The sequence below is a fragment of the Sciurus vulgaris genome, assembly GCF_902686455.1.
Source record: "Sciurus vulgaris genome assembly, chromosome: X".
In the NCBI taxonomy this organism is placed as follows: Eukaryota; Metazoa; Chordata; class Mammalia; order Rodentia; family Sciuridae; genus Sciurus; species Sciurus vulgaris.
In genome coordinates this window covers 58,240,730-58,260,185 of record NC_136471.1, presented here as the reverse complement: position 1 = coordinate 58,260,185, position 19,456 = coordinate 58,240,730, and the positions used below count along the sequence as shown (strand labels likewise).

General features: G+C 31.1%; 1 protein-coding gene across 2 annotated transcripts in view; it reads left to right on the top strand.

Moving 5' to 3' along the window:
- PCDH11X (protocadherin 11 X-linked) overlaps positions 1-19,456 on the top strand; it is a 739,590-nt gene that overhangs the window by 72,180 nt on the left and 647,954 nt on the right. For both annotated transcript variants that reach the window (XM_079123016.1, XM_079123015.1), the window contains one exon: positions 4,183-6,678. In XM_079123016.1, coding sequence (XP_078979142.1) covers positions 4,183-6,678 — 2,496 coding nt within the window. The remainder of the gene's footprint in view (positions 1-4,182; positions 6,679-19,456) is intronic.

Here is a 19,456-nt window from a genome sequence, read left to right as displayed (position 1 = left end):
ATTGTTCTCTGGACAGTTTTATTAAGGTTAAAGGGGGAAAAATTCTATAAACCAACAATTACAGAGTATTCTTTTGTTTACCTACACTGAGTCTTATAAGCAAGAACAAGTAAGTGCTTGTCTTTTTTCTTTCATATTTTAAAATAGGAACCATTGTATTAATTCATACATTTATTCACCTAACAAATTGCTTACTGAATGTGTATGCTATGTCCTTAGAAATTATAAGCAAAAATACATGTCAAATTACTCTGTATTCACATCCATTAGTGTATTAAGGTTTAAACAAATTACTTACAGATGCACCCACACGAATTGATAACTAGCGATTTCACCAATGGATGAACATTTTAGTGAAATACCAAAGTTTTTCTCAAGAACAGTGTGCCCCTGTAAACAATAATAATAATAATAATAACTTTGTATAGGTTTAGAATTCTGGGTACTACAAGAATTATCTGGATTATCTTTTACTTCTTTTAGTATATAGGTTACGTCTTTGTTAAAGTAAGTGAGAGGATAGATTAAGGAGCCATACATCTTTTTTTTTCCTTTTTCTTTTTTTTTCACTAACCTCATGTCCTGAGCAAATGAAGGGCAAAGTGCTTCAATTTTTTTCATTGCTCATATGGGTGTTTTAGTTGCACTAACTATCATGGGGTAGGACTAATGTTGAATCTATGTATTAATTATTCTTCATTTCTGAAGGAAATGAAACAGAAACCCTTCTTGGAATGGTCATTCAATGATAATGAGCTCATATTTACACCATATTCTACAAAAACTTAGATATCTATCTAAAAGTTTTTTGAACCGGGGGAGGTAGTGCATGCCTGTAATCCCAGTAGCTCAGGAGGCTGAGGTAGGAGGATCACAAGACCAAAGGCAACCTCAGCAATTTAGTGAGGCCTTGAGCAACTTAGCAAGACCCTGTCTCAAAATAAGAAATAATAAAGGGCTGGGGATGTGGCTTGGCTCAGTGGTTAAGCACACCTGGGTTCAAGCAAAAATGCCAAAAATATAAAAAATATTTTTAAAAACTGAGTTTGTTAAAAATTATGTCTCTCATGTATTGTCTAAAATTCCTTGAACAATACAAAGTTTAAATATTCAAACCGGCAGGTCACTGGTTGAGATCTAACTATTTGTGGGGAGGGAGCATCATACACACAATCACCTATCTGGACATAGAGTTTTTTGACAAAGAAAAACATTATGAAATCTTGGAACAATACAGTCTAATAGAACTTTGTGCAACAATAGAAATGTTCTTTGTTTGTGCTTTGTAACACAGTAGCTACTAGTCCCATTTAACTGTTGAGAACTTAAAATGTGGCTAGTGTAACTAAGAACTGATTTTTCAATTTTATATAATTCTGATTAATTAAATTTTAAATTTATATACTCCCTTGGAAATAATCTGTATATTGAACAGAGCAGTCATAGAAGAGAGAAGAGCAATAGGGACATTGCCCATCAGCTGGTATATATACTTCATTTATCAACTTGACAATTAGAATAGTCTGTCTTTTAATATTACTACAATTTCAAATAAATAGAAGACACTGAGTATGCTATTCTTGGAATTTTCAACATACATAAACTTGCCTTAATTTGCAGTGAAGCAAAGCCCAACTCAAAATTTGGGCAAACATAGAAGACTAATTATTAAAAATATAAGCAGGAAATATACAGACATAACTTCAGAACCTTTATACATTCTTTTTATGCTATATTTTATGTTATTTTCCCTTTATATAACCTAATACCTTATAATTTTCCTTTATAGCTCTTATTAAAAATTTAATTATTCTCTTAATATTAATCTTCTAGTAGCAATACTATCATTAAAAGTACTAAGTACTTAGTCATTGATTTTTCTTTCACTTAAGCTAGAATTTAAAATTCCCATTACATTAGGAAAATATGTTTACTCACCACCATATGTGCCCTGTACTGAGAAGACTCTGACCATGATAGCCACTCAATATTGACCTCCTAAGAATTAACAAAATAGCATTAAATACTATAGATTTTTATGAATTCCAATTTGGAAACGATTTTTTTCCAACCCATAAATGAGACATCTTGATTTGAGCCCTCATTAAAGCCTTTTGGAATATTATTTCACAAATAATCATCAATTATCATTTATCACTAAGTTTATTTGGGTAAATTACCACAGTAAATACTGTATTTATTACAATATTTTTGTCATAAAATTCTACTTGTTTAAAATTTTACTTTTAAAATGTGCCACATAAGAAATAATAGATTCCAGTTTGTGCATTTTTATGCTATAATAGTTAAAACATGAAAAATGTTTCTCTTGCTGTATATTAAAAAAAAGTCAGATGATTTACTGTTTTATATTAATAAGATATAAATGGAATGCTCACCTTTTCTTTTTATTCATTTTAATTGACACAAAATTATTCATAAAATTGTATCAATTAAAAACAGTATAACAACAAGTACATATTGTTTAGTTCATATAGTTTTAAATCACAATTTACCAAACTGATGATTTTAATTAATATTTCTGAAATGCTAACTTAAATTTTATAATAAACATCTAATGCTTCTACCACAGTGTATTATACTTTTATATGTAATTAAAAGTATAAGTGGATATGAGTGCAAAAGGAAAAATTCCTAAAGTTTGCAGAAATATCTTTAATTCACAAGAGGAAAAAGATAGGTGTAGTTGGGTATTAAATTATGTATAAGCAAATATAACACCTGAGTAAATTTTTAAAAGATAATGTGGACTTGGGGACATGGCTCAATGGTAGAGTACTTGCCTAGCATGTGTGCGACCTTGGCTTCAATCCCCAGAAAATAAAATATAGATAATGTGATAATGTGTTTATAAACTAACACATTAGTTTATAATGAGTTTATAAACTGAAAACCTGATATCTTTCTACTTTATAAGATCCTGTTTAGACACTGGTATGACAAAACTATGAAAAAATGAGATATTTTCCTGTTCTTTTATGACAGATCACCTAAGTGAGAGATCAGTGTCTGACACTTGCTAAGTATCATCAACTTTTACATTAAAAATGTATTAATGAATTAAAATTATTTACTTACAATATTCGTGTTTGTTCATATATGTATATACATATATATTCTTAAGCATTTATTTGATAGGAAGCTTAAGGTTCTCTTCCAATATTTTCTTCATACCCTCCAGTGACTGTTATGTTAGTAATTTCTGTCAAAATTCTTCAAGTAACACTGGCTAGAACTCTCTTTGAGAGCCATTCAACATTACTCAGTCATCTGGCAAGATCTCTATTTGTGTAGGGTTCATCTTACTATAGTTCAGAGACAGGACTCTTTTTTCAGTGTTTCCATATTTTAACTTCATGGGCATAAAGAGAAAATAAGTAGTGCCCAAACTTATCTTTCATAAATTGATATTTCAACATGTAAGTTTTTGTCCACTGTATTTGCTCTGAAAAGTTAGTAAAATAATCTCATTATTAATTCCCAAGATAATTTCATTTTTTATCTGTTTCCATAGGAAAATAATGAAAATGTCATGCAGTTCACCCAAGTTTATATTCTAATCAGAGTTCGTGCCTTTTCTCTTTCTGTCAAAGGTTTTAGCTAGAGTTATATGTTATTTATGCTATTGCCTTGGATAAATATTTTATACTTGCTCGTTTCTTTTGGTCATGAAAATGTGTCTTAAACAACTGAATTCAAGTGTAAAAAATATTTTAATTCATTCAGAGTGATAATTCACTTCTAGCTTCATTTATCACATGTGGTTTAGTGACAATTCTTTTTAAAAATTCTGTACCTTTTTTCCTTTTGAAAATTTTAATAGTTTGCTTAAATGGGTTGCATTTATTATCATAAAATCTTAAAAACTAAAACTTCTCCAGAATATCTTTTAGCACGATTCAAATTCTACAAATATATACTGACTTGTGGTCACAATATTAGTTTATAGGCAGAGTTCAAACTTAGACCCATAGTTTTCTGGCACGTGTTTCTGAACTTATCCTACTATCTTTCATGTGGCTTCAAGAAATTGAAAATTGTTCTCACTACATAAATTAACATAAGCTAACTTATATTTTATAATTATTACTTTTATTAACAATTAACATACATTAGTTTATATTAAATAAGTAAAATTATGTTCTATTACATGTTTTCCAGGGTCAGAATATTTTTGGGCTTGATGTCATAGAAACACCAGAAGGAGACAAGATGCCACAACTGATTGTTCAAAAGGAGTTAGATAGGGAAGAGAAGGATACCTATGTAATGAAAGTAAAAGTTGAAGATGGAGGCTTTCCTCAAAGATCCAGTACTGCTATTTTGCAAGTAAGTGTTGCTGATACAAATGACAACCGCCCAGTATTCAAAGAGAAGGAAATTGAGGTCAGTATACCAGAAAATGCTCCTGTAGGTACTTCAGTGACACAGCTCCATGCCACAGATGCTGACATAGGTGAAAATGCCAAGATTCACTTCTATTTCAGCAATCTAGTCTCCAACATTGCCAAGAGATTATTTCACCTTAACACCACCACTGGACTCATCACAGTCAAAGAACCACTGGATAGGGAAGAATCAGCAAGTCATAAGTTACTGGTTTTAGCAAGTGATGGTGGATCAATGCCAGCAAGAGCAATGGTGCTGGTAAATGTTACAGATATCAATGATAATGTCCCATCAATTGACATAAGATACATTATCAATCCAACCAATGGCACTGTGGTTCTTTCAGAAAATGCTCCTCTCAACACCAAAGTCGCTCTCATTACTGTGATGGATAAGGATGCCGACCATAATGGTAGAGTAACATGCTTCACAGATCATGAAGTTCCTTTCAGATTAAGGCCAGTATTTAGCAATCAGTTCCTCCTGGAAACTGCTGCATATCTTGACTATGAGTCCACAAGAGAATATGCCATTAAACTACTGGCCGCAGATGCTGGCAAACCTCCTTTGAATCAGTCATCCATGCTTCTCGTCAAAGTTAAAGATGAAAATGACAATGCTCCAGTTTTCACCCAGCCTTTCATAAGTCTTTCTGTTCCTGAGAATAACTCCCCTGGCACACAGTTGACAAAAATAAGTGCAACGGATGCAGACAGTGGACATAATGCTGAAATCAGTTACCTGCTGGGTACTGATGCTCCATCTGAATTCAACCTGGATCATCGTACAGGCATTCTCACTGCAGTGAAGAAATTAGACAGAGAAAAACAGGAAAAATATTATTTCACTGTTCTTGCAAAAGATAATGGGATGCCACCCTTAATGACCAATGCCACAGTCTTAGTAACCGTCCTTGATCAGAATGATAACAGCCCAATTTTCACTCACAATGAGTACAACTTCTATGTCCCGGAAAACCTTCCAAGACATGGCACAGTAGGACTAATCACTGTAACTGATCCTGATTATGGGGAGAATTCTGCAGTCACTCTCTCCATTTTAGATGTGAATGATGATTTCACCATTGATCCACAGACTGGTGTCATTAGGCCTAATATTTCATTTGATCGAGAAAAACAAGAATCTTACACTTTCTATGTAAAGGCTGAAGATGGCGGTAGGGTATCACGCTCTTCAACTGCAAAAGTAACCATAAATGTCGTTGATGTCAATGACAACAAACCAGTTTTTGTTGTCCCTCCTTCAAACTACTCTTATGAACTGGTTCTCCCATCCACTAATCCAGGCACAGTGGTCTTTCAGGTAGTTGCCATTGACAATGACACTGGCATGAATGCAGAGCTTCGCTACAGCATTGTAGGAGGAAACACAAAGGGACTGTTTGTAATTGACCAAACAACTGGCAACATCACACTAAAGGAGAAATGTGTGGTTGCAGATCTTGGTTTACACAGATTGGTAGTCAAAGCTAAGGACTTAGGGCAACCTGATTCTCTCTTCAATGTTGTAATTGTCAATCTGTTTGTGAATGAGTCAGTAACCAATGCTACACTCATTCATGAATTGGTGCGCAAAAGCATTGAAGCACCAGCAACCCAAAATATTGAGACAGCTGATACATCTTCACCAACCAGTGACTATGTCAAGATCATGGTTGCCATTGTTGCTGGCACTATAACTGTTATACTAGTGATTTTTATCACTGCTGTAGTAAGATGTCGCCAATCACCACACCTTAAGGCCGCTCAGAAAAACAAACAGAATTCTGAATGGGTTACTCCAAACCCAGAAAACAGGCAGATGATAATGATGAAGAAAAAGAAGAAGAAGAAGAAGAAGCATGCCCCTAAGAACTTGCTGCTTAACTTTGTCACTATTGAAGAAACAAAGGCAGATGATGCTGACAATGATAGAAATAGCGTCACACTAGACCTTCCCATTGAACTGGAAGAGCAAACCATGGGCAAGTACAACTGGGGCACTACGCCTACGACCTTCAAGCCTGACAGCCCTGATTTGGCCCGACACTACAAATCTGCCTCTCCACAGCCAGCTTTCCAGATTCAGCCTGAAACACCCCTGAATTCAAAGCACCACATCATCCAGGAACTGCCTCTTGATAACACCTTTGTGGCCTGTGATTCCATCTCCAAGTGTTCCTCTAGCAGTTCTGATCCCTACAGTGTTTCTGAGTGCAGCTATCCAGTGACAACCTTCAAGACCCCTGTGTCTGTACACACCAGACCGGTAGGTAATCCAATTTCTAACTGACTTTTCTCACTTTATTTTCTTCTTATTTTCAGTTGATATAGAACTTTACAGAATCTATTGACTTCAAAGAGGGATCAAAACAATCATATTGTACGGCAACATCCAAATAGATATATGAATTCAATTAAGTTTGAGAGAAAACCAGAACAAAATGACTGTTGATTATAGGAAAAATGGGTGCAGAATGATGATTATAGTAGGGGGACAGTTTTGTCTATAGATGGCAGTATGATGCTTTTTGCTACAAAATATGCCAGGAAACCTCCATAACAAGGGTTGTGGTAGCACTGTCTTCACTACCGCTGTGAATTGAGGATCAGAAAGGTCTGGGAAACCTACCACACAATAAAGCTTTTTAGAATCTGAGAAACAGATTTTAACACTAATGATGTTGAGAATGCCAGTTTCACTTGGGAAAAGGTAATTAAATGGCACCAATTTATCCTCCCACCCATATTCCATCATGCCTACAGGTCTCCACAAAGAAGAATCTGCAGATGAGGAACTCAAAATTATTTTGGTACATCAAATCTATATTCACACAATATAGCAATAATGGGATTTGAAAACAAAGGATGCTCATTCTCAATTTCAAGCCAGAGAATGAAATGCATATGAGATCTCTATTTTAGGTAACCAGTTAAATATGTGAGTATTCATGCAAAGGATTCAGAGCCCTTCAGGAGACATTCTCCAAAGATAATGCCTTTTGGAAAATAGAGTATGTTTGCTTTCTCTTTTGGGCAGGAAGGGAAATAAGAGCATATTAAGACCCAAGAAATCTGTGCAAACTAGTTTAAAATTCAATTCATTTAAGAAAAAAAGAATTTATGCAGTGTTTTCTAAAATCTATATTCCATAGAGCAATGAATACAAATTTTTCTAGAAATTCTTGAATATATTAAAATATTGTTTTTTTCTTAATAAAGTTGTGATAGAATTTATCTATATTTTTCTTTCAAAGTCGTACCACATGTTGAGTTTATCATTTTGTCTATATAGCTTTTAGAAAAATATTGCTCTATTTTAGTAAATAGTTTTGAAAACATATTAAGGCTTAATAAAATGGTTGCAATGGGAAAGTCAAAAGAGATTCCCTCTCATCAAAATCTAGAAATATTAAAGGAGTCTTCCAGATTCAAGATTATAGTGCAAATAATTTACTGTGATTTTGGAAATTGTTCTAAGAATGGAGATCATTTGAGGATATGCATAGTTAAACAATACAATGACTTGAATCTTTCTCTTTACATCACACAGAGAATGTAAGGAACTAATTCACTTGTGAGTGCATTTTTTCCCAATAGATCCATAATTAAGTGGTAAAATAGAACCATAGGCTCTGTGTACAGTTCCTATTATACTTTGAATGCATTTGCAGGTCAGCAGTTATTTTTAAAGTTCTGATGAGTTCCATGTTTCTCTGCATTTATTGTTGGATCTTACATGGGGGACAAACATAATAGATGCTTGACATCTCAGGTTGTGTTTTTGTTTATACTTAATGATTCAAGAGGACACTCTCATTTTCTAATTCTTATCATTATTTTCTTACTAGAGACATTTCTCAACAGTAAGGTATTCTTTATTAATAACACTTTATGTGTGATGCATATCCTGATAAATTTTTTTTTTTCCCAGCTAAACCTGTGACTTTCTTAAAACAGTGTATAAATGATGGGGTTTGTGAATTACATTTGTAGCTTATCTTTTTAATAGACTGGCTTATGAAATTACTTAATACAGCAAATTCTGATATCAACTCTTTATGAAGGTTCACATATATTTTATGAGCTACACTATTTTTACTTGAGTCTATGACCATACAGTAAAGAAGGCATGGATGAAGAAAAAATAAAGTATTTCAAAATATCCTTATCTTTTCATTTTTTGTTGATAATTAAGAAGTCAATAAAATAATTCTTTCCCATTATGGCATTTCATCTTATACAGTGAAGAGACTTTTTCCTAAACATAGGGCAAATAGCTTCATGAGTTAGGTAAAATATGAAAAGCATGTACAAATGTGAATAAGTTATTGGTCATCACTGGGTTTTTCTTAAAGAAAAGCACTAACAAAATCAGTGAGATATCAGGTGACATATTTGATTTTTTTAACATCTTAAAATTAAATAAATTGTATATTTTTTCATTGGCTCACAGTTGTTTCATATTCATTAGTAAATATATTCTCAACATGAATTCATGAACTTAAGCAGATTACTACTAAATATCATTTGAATCTTTACATTTCTGCTACATTTGCAATATTCTTTACTCTCTATATACTCTTCAAGTTTTGATTAGCACCAAGAGAGAGGCATCTTATATTCACTGATATTGCACAATGCTAAAAGGATAAGTGAACACTGAAAGACAAATTACATATTTAAAAATTCAAATACAGCAGGTGTATTCTTTCTAAAGAAACATCATACAAAACAGATGAAAGTGTCAGTCCATCCAATAAAATCCATTGTTCCTTAAGGAAATTCTGACAGTGAAAATAAAATATTACTATTAACAGGAAACAGAAACATTCCAACTTATTTTAAACAAAGCGAGAAAATAAAATTTAAAAAGGAGGTTTTGCAGTGATATTTACATTTAGTTTATTACTCATCCAATTAGGAAAATGCATGTAGAGAAAAAAAGGGGCTCTAGTATGTTGTAAGAGACAGGGACTTTCCATAAATTTTATATTTTCAAAAAGGTATCAAATACTTTTGTCAGACTTTTTCTACTCTGGAGTTGAGTAAAAAATGTGAAGCATTCATTAAATAGAAGTGCATCCATTACATGAAGCCATCTATACCTGAGGAAGGGTCCTCTTTGACATAAGTTTCTACATGTATGATGGAAGACATTTTTTTTATATATTGTAGTAGAAATGTAAAACATGAAATTAAGATTATTTCACCTATTAATTTCTATTAACAACTTTCAGAGCAAGCAGGTAACATTTGGTTTGTATGACCCTAGAAAAACAATAAATAAATATAACTACTTTAGAATTGGTTTCATTAATTTTCATACAGAAGAAGATATATTGCCAAAACAAGTCTTGCTTAACATAACTCCTCCATTAAAATATGTGAAGACTTTGCATTTAAAAAACAGAGAGAATTAAATGAAAGCACCATTTTTGAGGGCCTTCTATATATTAGTCACTGTCTTAGATATATATTCGAAGTATTTCATTTTCCCCCTCCAAAAAAATATTCTGACAATTTTTTGTGATTTGAATTGAAATGGTTTTGCAATTTCAGAAATAATGTAAAAATGGTAAAATTTTGGAAAATTGTAATTCATGGATGAAATCGTGGTAGATATGTGATACATCGATTTGAAAAATAACAACAAGCTCAACTGGTCTGAAATAGGGTTAGTATTAACTATTATTAAGTTCAGTAACTTTGATTCTGTACACATATTTTGGTATGCAAATTTAGCTATGTAGCATGCTTGTCAAATAAGATTCCTTAGAACACAAGCATCTGATTTTGATAACATGTTATTTTTCTTGTCCTAGACTGATTCCAGGACATCAACTATTGAAATCTGCAGTGAGATATAACTTTCTAGGAATAACATAATTATATTTCTTTCCCCCCCAAATTCAGTAATTTGTGATTTCAAAATTTGACTAAGACCATAAATTTTGTAATCCGTATTTCCCATTATAACAGCAAGCAAAACAAAAACCACCTTAAAAATAATGTCCCAGTGAACCTTACTGGGAACCTGGGAAATAAAGCAAGGATTCAGCTTTGCTTTATTTAGCTATAATCTGGAAATTGAAATTTAAAATTTATGGAAGAAACAATGCATTAAAATAACTGACTTCTATCATGCTATTTCTCTCTTTGCTTGCTCTGAATGTCAACGACTGTGATGTAATATAATTCTGTCTTGGTGTACACACTGATGGTTAATATATCAGTCATGAAACATGGAATTACTTGCCCTGATTGCTGAAGAGTTTAAACATCTCTGGGAGTTTGGAAGTGAAGCTGAACACTCCAAGCTACCCTCTGGAAAGTATCCAGGGCAAGAGATTTTTTTTAAGACCAGCAAACAAACAAACCAAACCAGAAAACCTTTAGTCCAATGTTTTGAAAATATGCACTAATAGAATATTTTTTGCTAAGAAAACCATTGTAATTACCTACAACTCTGTTTAAAAGTTGGATGATAGAAAATAAATTTTGGGGAATTTTTTGTTTATTATTACATGGCCCAACTACATTAACCATTAAACAGATTATTTTTGCTGTCATCCTGTTTACTTTTCCTACAAATCTTTAGACAGAAAGAAGTTCTTTATATTTCCTCTATTGAAAGGAGAATGTAAGGTTCTTTATACTCCCTGGTATTTGAGGGGAAATGCAAAGATATTTCTTGTATTATGAAATATAACTACAGTCATCTGAGGGTGGAAACAAGCATGAGATCGGGTATTTAAAAAATGATTATATCTTAATTTTGAAACTACTTAGGAAAATATAAGGCACTACAGTGATATTTAGATTTTTAATTTTCTGACATTAAATTACTGAATATATATCATTGCTTTGAGTAATTTGTTTGCTAAAATTTACTCACTTTATATAGTATTTCAGTTACCTCATTTCCTATACAAATGAATAAATGCCTCAATTTGGTGTACATTATATTTTATTGAAGAACAAATGACATGTTTCAATTTATGCTATTTCTTTAAACTGCTTTCAACGTACTAACATTACTAAGAATATTTTTAAAAACAACTTCATAGGACATAAAGGGAGTATAACGGACCCTTATAGTCATGACATAACATGCTTCCTGAATTTTCACTCAAATTCTTATTATGTATCATTTCACCTTGAGTAATGTGAGGAGAATTTGTTCTGTTATGTATGTATATTAAAATTAGCATATTATTTGAAGTGTTCTTCGATGTAAAGGTATTTAGAAGACATTAATGCTCTATTTAGTCCTTTAAATTGTATAATTCTTGGATATGTGATATATAGGTAATATTTTAAACAAGTTTCTGGTAAAATTTATGTTCCCATTGACTCAATATACAATCCTTTGTACCTCCAATGATGTCAAGTTCTTTGAAGATATGCGTTATCTGGCTGTTAAAACATTATGTTGTTGATTAAAGCAAGTGTGAGTGTAACTACTTATGGTAATGAGAAATGTCATGTAAGGTGCAATATTACATTATATACATACAAACAACTGGTGTGGAAAAATACTTACTAGTAAAACTTACCTTTGTACAACTTCCTTGCGTAGAACAACTTTATAGTGCTACCCCATTCCTTCTTGATAAATATTTCAGTTTAATTCAAATCATTTCAAGGAATATAAAAGTTAAGCCAACTTAGTATACCCCTAATATCATTGCCTTGCAGGTACTAAGATATACCAGCAGTGGGAGTTTCTAAAATCCATATCTCAACTTAAGTGTAAATAACATGATATGGCACCAAAACATGCCTCCCATAATATCCTATCATGGCTTCATGACCATTTATGTATGGAATTATTGTATAAGTGCATTTTAAATGCTTGTATCATGACTACCTTGGTCTCTCCTTTTCTACACACTCTATGAGTTAAGGGGAGAGTATCTCATTTTTTCCTACTTTGGTGACCCTTCCTTTATGACCACGTGAAAATAACTCCTAATTTTTCCTTTGTATGTGTAAGGATGAAAATATCTTGAAATTTTCATGTGCAGATTCATTAAAACATCTCTCAATAATTTTATAATTGTTGTCTTTGCAGATGATGAAAATAGAAAATTTATTTTAAAAACTGTAAGTGACTCCATCTCACAGAATGCAGCTTCTGTGAGAAAGGAACCTCTAAAATGATTTCCTTCCAGATAATTGTGCTAAAATATAAAATATTTACTCATATAAACAAATGATAACTAAGATTTAACAATATTTAATATAAAGTTGAATTATAAATGAAAATAGATACCACTTATAACTATGAACTATTCTTGGTCTATCCTTTCCTTGTGTCTGAGGGAATATTTACACTTGAGAACTATATGCAAGGCACTGAAACAAGTTTTCTACAAAAGCCAAATAGGAAAAAATACATATCTCCACACTTAGTTTCATCTTAGCATTTGGTTTTCTGGTATATGCAATTGAATTGTCATAATTATTACATGCTTTCCATCACTTTGTGTTGAAGTTAATGGATTTGTGGAATATTTTCAGTGAAGTGTCCTTGAAAGTCTCTCTGATTCTTATCTTAGTCAATGAGTATAGAAAGATAGCAAATCTAAGACTTATCATCATAAATAATAAAAGTAACTTTTAGTGAACATGTTCTACTGAATCATAAGTAGACTATCTAATTGGTAAGCTACAATGTACTGTATACTTTCATCCCTGAAAACAGTGAAGTACTTTCCCTTCTTTTACCTGAAATACAAAAATTATTTTTAAAACCAAGATATTTAAGCCATTATATTTCTTAAATTATTATGTTCAGTGATGCATATCTAAAATTTATACAATAACTTAAATTCAGTATATTAGTCTTTATGTGTCTTCTGTTTTCTGTTGACTCTCCCATCCACATTTATCAATAAAAATGAATAAAACTCAAAATAATTTTTAAAAGATGAATTTAGATACACTCACTGATTGTTCCGAATAATATTTACTAAGGATTTAATTTAAATACAAAATACTACTGCCTCATTTTGCTGTTTAGTCACTTGCACTTTTCACTATTTAATTAGATATTGTAATCATGTGTCTAGCAGGTGTAATGTGAGACATGATATCACAAAAATAAGACAGGACAACAAGATCTTAAGAATATTTTATGAACTTAAGTCATACTTCATAAATGCTTCCTATAGGTGCTCTTTTGCAATATACATGTTTTTAAGATTTTGTGAATCTTAGTTTTTTTGTTTAAATATCATTTAGACTTAATTTTCTAGCTTATTCATTGGTGCTGAATAACAGAATTGTGTGCTACATATAATTAGTGTTTTTTTTTTAAAGAACTAATGTGCAGTTTGTTTTTTCATATATTATGGGTGTTCATATATGACATCCATGGTTTAATTTGATTTTTAGAATTAGGAATAGACTTTTTAAATTCTAGAGTAGCCATAGGCTTTCATTTTTTATTGCACATATAATACACATTTGTCATATAATTTTTTTAAATGTAGGTAGTTTATAGATGGATTTTCAAATTATTTGTTTTTATTTCAAGCTATATCAGTAAGTTCTTTATAACTTAGTCATTTGGTTTGAAATCTCTTTAACTTTTGAAAGTGGCACATTTTAAATTTACAGAATTATTCTTTAACTTTTGGAATTGGTACATTTTAAGTTTACAGAGTTATTACTTTTGTTTTATATTATAAAGTATATGTACAGAATTTTTATATGTTTTAAAGATTGACTTATTATGAATATTTTTTTATTTTTATAGATATGTAATTGAGCAAATTCATGTAATAATAGATTGCTTAGTTGATAGCATAATACACAGCATTCTACATATCTCTGCATACATAGGAAACTGTCTTTCAGTGAAAACATCAAATCTTAATGAAAAAGCTTTTTTGGTTAAAAATGCCACCTACATTTCCACCAGAAGTTCCTTTAGCTTTAACAACCAAGTTATTTATTTCAAGAATTCTCATAACCAACTCTTACCTCTTCTGTATTCTTGATATTCCCAAATGAAGTAGTTTTAACTGTCCCTTTTAAAGCGTTTAATTATATTAAATTATCCACATATGCACTGGTACCATCCAATTAGGAATAAAACGTATTTTCAAGTGAAATCAATCACATTTCATTAGTTTTAATATATTTAAATTGACTTAATAATGAAAATGAGTATTTCAATTGATGCTCTAGAAACATTTGCACTTTTCTCCTTTATTATGTAGCCTTATATTTATTAATTATTCATTGATTTACTTCATGAATGTTATTCTTTTTGAAATGCAGTTGACTTTTAAAATAATTTCATTTTGTCTTAAAACTTGACAAAAATAATACATAACAAAATAATGTTTTTATTAGATACTCGGAGAAAATTTTAAATAGTACTACTTTTACTTGGTGGTAGTCAAAAGTAAACAAATATCAAATTCCAATGAAAAATAGTATTTACAAAATTCATACAATAAACTTTAAAATTTATTTATTTGTTTCAATCCGTATCAGATCTAGCCTCAATTACAAAATCAATTCAAATCATCATTTTGATATTGTTATAATTGGAAAGAATTGATTGATTGATTCTCGTACACAAAAATATTTCCAGAAAATCAAACGTGCTCCTCACATACATATTCAGAGTCACAATCTTCAAGTATTTAATACTTTAAAATAATTTTGATCATCTCTTTGTCATGTAAACAGATATAATCTCATATTCAAGAGTGGAACAAATATAGTAAAATGGAATTGCATGGATCCTGGAAAACTACTTTATGGACTCCTAAATGAGAGACTGTATTTCATTATTATTTATAGACATTCGATCATTTTCTCATTCAAAATTACATATTAGTAACATTTGTTGAAAAACAGTTGTACACATTATTAGTAATGTTCAGATTAAATAAGTATGGGTTTTTCACACAAATTCAGTTATTCAAGAGAAGGTGCTGAGTTCTCTTCCAGATAGGTGTCATGCTGTATCTACATGATACCAAAACATCTGGATGCAATATATAATTTTCACGCTGCCTGGTCAACCCAAGAAATTATTTGACTTCATAATGATACAGACATTAATAAAATCATATCTTAATAGTTTCATTTTACATAGAATGAATAGTTTGACATGATAGTTATTTCAAAATATTGAATAATTGATATTTTAAAAACAAAATTTCACATGGTGCTACAATTTCACTCTACATGTATAAATATTTGTTGTTTATAAGGCTACATACACATTTATTTCAGAATTCACACAAATTATAGAAATGATAAGGAATATAATATTAAATCATCCTTGGTTAGAATTGAAAGATAACCATATCAAGCTCATGTATAGAAATTAATATATTTTATTGTGGGTCTTTAGGTAAAATTTGTTTTACTATGATGTCTAAGTAGTTTCTAATACAATGGGGTCAAAAAGGGTTAGTGCATGTATAAGCACACATTTGCATGTTTGTGTTTTTAAAATTTCTAGCAGGAAAAAGTAATATAAACTTCAATTTAAAAACAGCTTTTACAACTATTATGTATCTACAGTCACAGTGTTATTGGCTCCTTTAAGCTGTCGTGCCCCACTTCCAAAGTATAATCATACCGTATCCCTCATATCATCCTCTATATTCTATCATTCAGTAAAAATTTTTCATGCCCAGTGCATTCTAAATATGTGCTCATGTGTTTTTTCCTTTCAGTTAAGATATTTGACTTTGATATAAAAGCAGTATTTCTCTTAGTAAAATTTTTATTTTCTGAATGATCAAAAATTCTGTAATATTAAAATACATGTTTTAAAAGATCAAACTGCTTTTTTTTTAACCTAAGCATTAAGTTCTGCTTTTGCACAAAACAAAGAAAATTTACAATCATTAATATGCAACTTTTTCTCAGTTGGTGTAACTAAAACATAAAAATAAAATTCCATTAACACAATCACATTTATTTTGCATTAACACTTTATTTTTATACTTATGAAAACAAGAGAGTCCTGTGGTTCTCTGTTCATGCTCTGTACAATGTCAGATTTGCAGTTTCATACATCTACAATTTTATTGATTTAACTTATGTTTTCATAAAGGGGTTATGGTATGGATTCACCACCATCCTATACATGCATATATGCTTGTGTATGTGTATATAAACCCTCATTTTTGTGATCATCTAAGTGTGGACTATGGAATGACATACATCAAAGGAATTTTTATGAGAATAGGTCCAGATTTCAGATTGGGTAATGCATACAATTTAGTTTTCTGTTTCCGAATAGAATTAGATCTAAGAATGAAACTGAAGAAAAACTGTGTAATGTTGAAATTGTGAAAATTTAATATACATGAGGATTCATAACTTAAATTTTTGGTTTTGCTTTGTACTTTGTAGTTGTAATTAAAAAAATAAACAGGTTCATATGAATATGTTACAATGAATATTATCGAGAATATTTCAACTGGAATACATGTAGATACTAACACTTGATTGTATTTGATGTACTTTCAGTGCATAAAGTGTGTATAATCTGTACTAAGTGAAATATCTATAAATAAAGTTGTTTCTGCATTGCAATAACATATCTTCTGATATTTTTTGAAGTGCTTGTTGTCAGCAGAGGCCACCAATTTTATTAACATCTTTCAGGATCCTAAAATATTTTTAGCACAATAACATCCTACACTCTTCATAGTATAGCTCAGTATCTAATCTGAACTTCATACACTGGCACTCTTATTTACCAACATTGTGAGGTAACTGATCCTTTTTAGTTACACCAAATCAATCAAGTAGATAGTGGTAAAGTATATTTAGTAAAACTTTGGTTTTGTGCATTTTATTGTTCTCAAATTCTTTGAATATTGGTAAAAATTATCATTTACCAACAGTTGTTATTTGATAAAACATCATAGATAATGCAGTTAATCATCAGTTCAAACAAGAGTAGTAAAACATTTCTCAAATTTTTTACTGTGTTCAAGGAAGCAATGTGGAGAATGCTGTTGATTTGGGTGAAGAATTGAGATTTAGTGGGGTGAGCATATGAGACAATTGAGGTTCTCCCCTTGTTGTTATTAGGGGAAAAAGCTCCTGACAGTGAATTTAATTGCAAGTATGTTATGAAACAATATTTCATATTCCAGTACTGAAAAATCTCTGAATATAATGGATTAAGATTTTTAAAATTCACATGAAAGTGGCACAATACAAAACTTCAGATTTTGTTACAATAATTAAGAGTATGTGGTGGTGGTGGTGGTGGTGGTGGTGGTGGTGGTGGTGGTGGGGTGTGTGTATGTGTGTGTGTAAATATCACTGGTAAATAATCTGGCAAGTATGCATTAGGTATGAGCAGGCAAGTACCTAATTCATTTCAGGAATCACACTAAAATCAGCAATACTCTACTCAGTCTTATCCAAGTAGCAATTAAATCTTATTCTTACCTCTAAAATACCTCCCACATTTGTCCTTTTGCCACTTCTACCTGTTTTACAATTAACAGACTTTCTTACTTCCCACTTTCATCTGTCTAATCAATTTTCTACACAGAACCTAGAATACTCTTTCTGAAACACACATGTGATCAAATGAAGTCTATGGCAGAAAATCTGAGTCTTTCTCCATTACATAGAGAATAAAGCCTCAATTAGTGTATTTTTCAAGGGACTTTGCAATCTTAGCCTGGTCTACATTTTCATCCTGTTTCTACCATTCCATGCACTCTATATTTTTAACACACTTTCCTCTGCTCCTTGACCAAACCATGCACTTTAATGCATAAATCAGTACAATTTACCAAAAATACATTGTGTACCTGCTTTGAGTAAGACCCTGTTGTGTGAGCAACTGAATTAACTAAACCATGGTCAGTGAAGTATTGCTGTAATGGTGCAGATAGCTCAAGTATACAAATAGATTTTTTTGTTCTAATTCATTATAAGTGACATTAGAATGCATTTTGCAACATCATCATACGTAAGTGGAGTATAACTTCACATTTTTCTAGTTGTACATGATGTAGAATCACTTGGGTCTTGTAATCATATATGTACATAGGGTAATAATGTCCAATTCATTCTACTATTTCTTCCAGCCCCATACCCCTCCCCTCCTTTCACTCCCCTCTGCCTAATCTAAAGTATCTCTATTTTTCCCTAGACCCACTCCCTTATTGTGAATTAGCATTGCATATCAGATAAATATTGAGTCTTTTAAGAAATTTCAAATATTATTAATAACAAAAATAATAGATAAAAAATGAAAGACTGCTATGTATAATTTTAACAAAAATAGAGGAAGCTGGAATGATATCCTATTTTTACATGTCTAATTTTTAGAATTAATCGCATAATTTTTATGTGTTAATTAATCTCCCTCCAGTAAATGAGTAGTTCATTCAAATTTAAACAGTAGTTTCTAGAAACTACTCCCAGGAAAAAAATTAAACATTTATTTCAGATATTTTGTTTCTTTTTTGCATTTCCTTTCCATGAGTTATAACCAAAAAATGTCAAATAAAAGCTTAAACCATTTTTGATCTGTATACTCCATATACATAGGGGTAAGAGAACCATATTCTGTTTTTAGGCATTTTAGCAAAGGAAGCATCTCAGTGTGTTTCTTTAAAGAAATATATTGCCAGTATGTTCTATTAGAAGAAAAAAAAATGTTCTTGTCCTCAATAGAGAAATGTTTTCCATAGTGAATCATCCAAATAGACACTGACATCTGTCTTGTTAGAATGTGTTTGTGTATACATAAATTATATCATTGAAGTACTGAGATGAAATGGTCACAACAAATAGAAATCATTTTCTCTTTTCCCCTCTATGATAACATCAAAGTTATCAATTTTGTGGAATGAAGAACAGAGAGAAAACCATAAGATGTCAAATGTGAATAGTGCCCAAATTGTAACATGGTAGAGTTATCTTGAAATCCAGAAACCACATATCCCTACTTAAACTGAGGGAAAATATATACAACTGAGCCAGACCCCCAGACTAGACTGGGTGTAATGTAGTTTATCTTTCATATCTTT